General features: G+C 41.3%; 1 protein-coding gene across 1 annotated transcript in view; it reads right to left on the minus strand.

Annotated features, from left to right (window-relative positions):
- Positions 1–6699, minus strand: part of LOC117941250 (protein NLRC5-like) — a 37301-nt gene that overhangs the window by 4058 nt on the left and 26544 nt on the right. The window contains exons 15-16 of the mRNA XM_034866317.1: positions 2075–2248; positions 1433–1606 (exon numbers count right to left, since the gene is read on the minus strand). Of these exons, the coding sequence (XP_034722208.1) occupies positions 1433–1606; positions 2075–2248 (348 nt within the window). The remainder of the gene's footprint in view (positions 1–1432; positions 1607–2074; positions 2249–6699) is intronic.

Raw genomic sequence — 6699 nt, forward strand, 5'->3', positions numbered from 1 at the left:
GGGGGGGGGTGAATGTGTGTGTGTGTGTGTGTGTGTGTAAGTTTATGTGAATTATTCTGTAGGAGTGTGTGAGTGAATGACTGTGTAAGATTGTGTGTGCGTGTGCCTGCGATTGTGTGTGTGCGTGTGCGTGAGTGTTTGTGTGTGCAAGTGAGTTAGTGAGTCTGTGTGTGTGTGTGAGTGAGTTAGTTAATGTGTTTGTGTGTGTGTGTGTGTATGTGTGCGAGTGAGTGTGTGTGTGTGTAAGTGTGTGTGTGTATATCTGTGTCTGTGAGTGTGTGTGTGAAAACTCCTGAATTTTGATTTAATGTTGCAGCACACTGAAGAATAAATCTTTGAGTTTTGTGACAGTGACCCAGTTTGAGTCCAGACTACATCTGGAGACAAACTGCTCCGACTCACAAACTGAAAACTAACAAAGAGTTGTGTTTATTTGTACTCAGACAAACACAGAAAACAAGGGAACTGATAGAAATGTAAAATTTCTGTTATGATTTAAATTTGATAAATTACACTGGACAACAATAAAATACATGAACTGACCTCAGAGTCTCCAGTCTACAGTCTGGACTCTCCAGTCCAGCACACAGCTGCTCCAGTCCTGAATCCTTCAGGTTGTTGTTGTTCAGGTCCAGGTCTCTCAGATGGGAGGGGTTGGACTTCAGAGTTGAGGCCAGACTTGCACAGCTGATCTCTGACAAACTGCAGGTCCCCAATCTGAATAAAGAATAAATGAAGAAGATAACAATGCATTTATTATCCAATCAGATGTGTTGATGTAGCTCAACATTACTTTGTCCTAATCAATGACCTTTCCCCTAAAATGAGGATTGTTTAAAATGAGTTTTTATTTCTATGACAGTGCAGATTAAATAAGTTATATTTTACAACAAAGATACTTGTTGTGACTTTATTTGTTAACGGTGTAATTTAGACTAGGATACTTGTCAAAGTTAAATACACAAATAAGACTTCATATCATAACAAATCAACTCAGTAAAGACAGAAACATGGACATCAGACTAAAGAGACTTCACACATCTGCATTTGGAAAGGCACTACACTCTCACTGTGCTTCTTCAGTGTGTCTGTGTGTGTGTTTGTGTGCAAGTGTGAGTGAGTGAGGGAGTGTGTGTGCGTGAATGTGTGTGTTTGTGTGTGTGAGAGTGAGTGTGTGTCTGAGTGTGTGTGTGTGTGTGTGTGTGAGTGTGCGTTTGAGAGAATCTGAGTGTGTGTGTGTATTTGCGAGTGAGTGAGTTTGTGTGTGTGTGTGTGTTTGTCTGTGTTTGTCTATGTGTTTGTGTGTACGAGTGTGTGTGTGTGTGTGTGTGTGTGTGTGTGTGTGTGTGTGTGTGATTTAAAACTGTAAAACTTCTCTTATGATTTAAATTTGATAAATTACACTGGACAACAATGAAATACATGAACTGACCTCAGAGTCTCCAGTCTACAGTCTGGACTCTCCAGTCCAGCACACAGCTGCTCCACTCCTGAATCCTTCAGGTCGTTGTGGCTCAGGTCCAGGTGTCTCAGATGGGAGTGGTTGGACTTCAGAGCTGAGACCAGAGCAGCACAGCTGATCTCTGACAAACTGCAGCTCTCCAATCTGAATAAAGAATAAATGAAGAAGATAACAATCCATTTATTATCCAATCAGATGTGTTGATAGCAAGCAACAGTGCGACAGTGGAGAGGAAAACTTCCTTTTAGGCAGAAACCTCGGTCAGACCCAGACCCATACGCAGACCCAGACCCTGACCCAGTCTCAGACCCAAACCCAGGCTCTTGGTAGCCGCTGTCACAAAAAATAGTAGTTTGTAGTAGTTCTAGAGTGTAGAGTGAGTTTGTGTGTGTATGTGTTTTTGTGTTTGTGTGCGAGTTTGTTTGTGAATGAGTGTGTGTGGGTGTTTGTCTGTGTTTGTCTATGTGTTTGTGTGTACGAGTGTGTGTGTGTGTGTGTGTGTGTGTGTGTGTGTGTGTGTGTGTGTGTGTGTGTGATTTAAAACTGTAAAACTTCTCTTATGATTTAAATTTGATAAATTACACTGGACAACAATGAAATACATGAACTGACCTCAGAGTCTCCAGTCTACAGTCTGGACTCTCCAGTCCAGCACACAGCTGCTCCACTCCTGAATCCTTCAGGTTGTTGATGCTCAGGTCCAGGTGTCTCAGATGGGAGGGGTTGGACTTCAGAGCTGAGACCAGAGAAGCACAGCTGATCTCTGACAAACTGCATTTCACCAATCTGAATATAGAATAAATGAAGAAGATAACAATCCATTTATTATCCAATCAGATGTTAATGTTAAATTAGCATTTAATTCATTACCAAGTCACAAAGTAACGGAGGACTCCTATGCTATTAGTCCCTCCCAAATCGATCATTTTGTCGATACGGCAGCAGGCGCGCTGCAAACGACACTCGACTCTGTTGCCCCTCTAAAAAAGAAGATAATAAAACAAAGACGGTTAGCTCCATGGTATAACACTGAAACTCGCAAATTAAAGCAAATATCACGGAAACTTGAGAAGATTTGGCGTTCCACCAAATTGGAAAATTCGCGTTTAATCTGGCAAGATAGTCTTAAAACGTATAGGAAGGCCCTCCGTAATGCCAGAGCAGCGTACTACTCGTCATTAATAGAGGAAAATAGGAACAAGCCCAGGTTTCTTTTCAGCACTGTAGCCAGGCTAACGGAAGGTCACAGCTCTACTGAGCCAAGTATTCCCAGAGCTCTTAGTAGTAACGACTTTATGAGATTCTTCAATGATAAAATTATAACTGCTAGACGCAAAATTCATCAAGATATGCCTTTAACTGGCACTGACTTATCTCTAGACTCAGGAACCTTAGAAACAGCTGTAAAACCAGATATGTGTTTGGACTGCTTTGCTACACTTGATCTTTATCAATTTAATTCAATTATTTCTTCATCTAAACCATCAACCTGCCTCTCAGACCCCATCCCGACTAGGCTTCATCTAAACCATCAACCTGCCTCTTAGACCCCATCCCGACTAGGCTTCATCTAAACCATCAACCTGCCTCTTAGACCCCATCCTGACTAGGCTTCATCTAAGCCATCAACCTAACCTGCCTCTTAGACCCCATCCCGACTAGGCTACTTAAAGAAGTTTTACCATTAGTCAACACTTCGCTACTGGATATAACCAATCTGTCTTTATTAACAGGCTATGTACCACAGCACTTAGCTGGGATTAAACCTCTTCTGAAAAAGCCCAACCCTTATCCAGATGTTTTAGCCAACTATAGACCTATATCCAACCCTTATCCAGATGTTTTAGCCAACTATAGACCTATTTCCAACCCTGATCCAGATGTTTTAGCCAACTATAGACCTATATCTAACCCTCCATTTCTCTCTAAGATTCTTGAGAAAGCAGTCGCCAAACAGCTGTGTGACTTTCTGCATAGCAACAGCTTATTTGAGGATTTTCAGTCAGGATTTAGAGTTCATCATAGCACAGAGACAGCACTTGTGAAAATTACTAATGACCTCCTAATTGCATCAGACAAAGGACTTATCTCTGTACTTGTGTTATTAGATCTTAGTGCTTCATTTGATACCATTGACCATCATATCTTATTACAGAGATTGGAACATTTAATTGGCATTAAAGGGACTGCTCTAAGATGGTTTAAGTCTTATTTATCGGATCGATCTCAGTTTGTTCATATTAACGATGAATCCTCTGTGCACGCCAAAGTTAGTCATGGAGTCCCACAGGGATCTGTGCTCGGTCCAATCCTGTTTACTTATATGCTTCCTTTAGGCAATATTATCAGGAAACACTCCATAAACTTTCATTGTTATGCAGATGATACTGAATTATATCTATCAATCAAGCCAGATGAAACTAATCAGTTAGCTAAACTTCAGATGTGCCTTCAGGATATTAAAACCTGGATGACATGTCATTTTCTAATGTTAAACTCAGATAAAACTGAAGTTATTGCTCTGGGACCCAAGCACCTCCGTGACGCATTATCCAAAGATATAGTTACTCTGGATGGCATTACCCTGGCCCCCAGCACCACTGTGAGGAATCTTGGAGTTATCTTTGATCAGGACATGTCCTTTAATTCCCACTTAAAGCAAATTTCAAGGATCGCCTTTTTTCACCTACGTAATATTTCAAAAAGCAGGAATGTCCTGTCTAAAATCGATGCAGAAAAACTAGTCCATGCATTTGTTACTTGTAGGCTGGATTACTGCAATTCTTTATTATCAGGCTGCTTGAAAAAGTCCATAAGGACTCTTCAGCTGATCCAGAATGCTGCGGCACGTGTTCTGACAGGAACCAGGAAAAGAGACCACATCTCTCCTGTTTTAACTTCTCTGCATTGGCTTCGTGTAAAATCTAGAATAGAATTTAAAATCCTTCTTCTCCCTTACAAAGCCCTTCATGGTCAGGCACCATCTTATCTTAAAGAGCTCATAGTACCTTACAACCCTACAAGAGCACTACGCTCCCAGAATGCAGGGTTACTGGTGGTTCCTAGAGTCTCTAAAAGTAGAACGGGAGCCAGAGCGTTCAGCTATCAGGCTCCTTTCCTTTGGAACCAGGTTCCAGTCTGGGTCCGGGAGGCAGACACTGTCTCCACATTTAAGAGTAGACTTAAGACTTTCCTTTTTGATAAATCTTATAGTTAGGGCATAGAATTGAATATTGTTAGGGAGTGAGGAGTCGCAGCGTCCGCCTAACCCGGCCCACCTGCTTCTCTTCATAGTTGTCAGATCTATCTATCATATAATCAAGAATATAATAAAACTAAAGGGAGACTTGGCATACAGCCCGATCCAGTTGGGAGAGTTCTAGCCTGACCAGGCTCCTCTCTTTACCCTTTCTCTCTTAGTTTTGCTGTAATAATAGTTTTAGACAACTGGGGACTTATTTTGACACACTGAGCTCCTTTCTCCTCTATCTTTCTATCTTTTCATTTATGTGCATCCATGTCCCAGAAATGCTTGTTACTAACTTAGTTACTAACCTAGTTACTAACCTAGCTCTGGGGAGTCATTCCCCGGAGTCCTTATGTTCTTTTTTCCCCAGCATGTTCCCTCGGATCAGAGAGGCTCCAAAATCAGGGTAGCAGCTGTCGCCTTCGTCCCGCTACACGTTCTGTGATGCCATGTTCATCTGCTACACTGCGGTGCCCTGCTACGTCCTGCTACGTCCTGCTACGTCCTGCTACGTCCTGCTACGTCCTGCTACGTCCTGCTACGTCCTGCTGTGCCTTGTAATGCCCACAGTGCCTTGCTATGCCATGAACTACTACAAAGAACTGATACACACTACTATTTTTTCTATTTTTGTTATTTCTACTCTTTATTTTAACCCCAACCGGCCCGTCAGACACCGCCTACCAAGAGCCTGGGTCTGGGTCTGGGCCTGGGTCTGGGTCTGGGTCTGGGTCTGGGTCTGACCGAGGTTTCTGCCTAAAAGGAAGTTTTTCCTCGCCACTGTTGCCCTGTTGCTTGCTCTGGAGGAGACTACTAGAACTGTTGGGTCCTTGTAAATTCTGGAGTGTGGTCTATCTGTATAGTGTTTTGAGATAACTCTTGTTATGAATTGGTACCATAAATAAAATTGAATTGAATTGAATAGATGTGTTGATGTAGCTCAACATTACTTTCTCCCAATCAATGACCTTTCCCCTAAAATGAGGATTGTTTAGATTGAGTTGTTAGTTCTATGTGCAGGGCAGGTCTGATATTAATGTTATCATGTGTTGCTTTATTTACACATATATTTAAAAGATAGATTTATTACATGAAACAAATGTATTTTATGACCTTAGTTGCATCTCTAACTCTAAAATGTAAAATGTGTAATTTAGGAACGAGGCTACAGGCAGAAAATAGTAATTGTGCTAAAACCTGGTAGAAATCATCTCTCCTTGTTTTTATACAAAGTTAATGTTTAATTACACATTTTTCCTCTAAATAAAAACTAAATGCTGAGAACTATTGAAAATGGCCAAATGTAAATACACAATCTTAATGTAATAATCTCATTAAAGATAGAAACAGGGACCTTTAGTTAGTTTTTCTGCAGTTCTGATATTAATGTTATTTTTTGCTTTCTTTCTAAATACATCTTTAAATGATTTATTACATTAAACAATGAACTTTTGTGTCTTTAATATCATCTCTCTGACTCTAAAAATGTAAAATGTGTAATTTAGGTCAGAACTAAAGAAAAGTGACAAATCTGGAGACATGCTCAACCCTCCCTGCTGCTGGAATGTGTGTGTGGTTGTGTGTGTGTGTGCTTGTATGTGCGAGTGAGTGTGTGTGCGCAATTGTGTGTGTGTGTGTTTTTGTGCAAGTGTGTCAGTAAGTGTGTTTGGTTTTGTTTGTGTGTGGGTGTGAGTTTGTTTTTGTGTTTGTGTGCGATTGAGTGTTTGAGTGAGTGTAAGAGTTTGATAAATTACACTGGACAACAATAAAATACATGAACTGACCCCAGAGTCTCCAGTCTACAGTCTGGACTCTCCAGTCCAGCACACAGCTGCTCCAGTCCTGAATCCTTCAGGTCTTTGTTCCAGCTCAGGTCCAGGTGTCTCAGATGGAGCTCAACATGACTATGTCCTAATTAGGGCCCGAGCACGAGTGCTAGGGCACCAACGGTGTCCTAGCACGAAGTGCAAGGAACCTATTGTTTTTGTAG

Source organism: Etheostoma cragini, unplaced genomic scaffold (assembly GCF_013103735.1).
Source record: "Etheostoma cragini isolate CJK2018 unplaced genomic scaffold, CSU_Ecrag_1.0 ScbMSFa_4663, whole genome shotgun sequence".
NCBI classification, from domain to species: Eukaryota; Metazoa; Chordata; class Actinopteri; order Perciformes; family Percidae; genus Etheostoma; species Etheostoma cragini.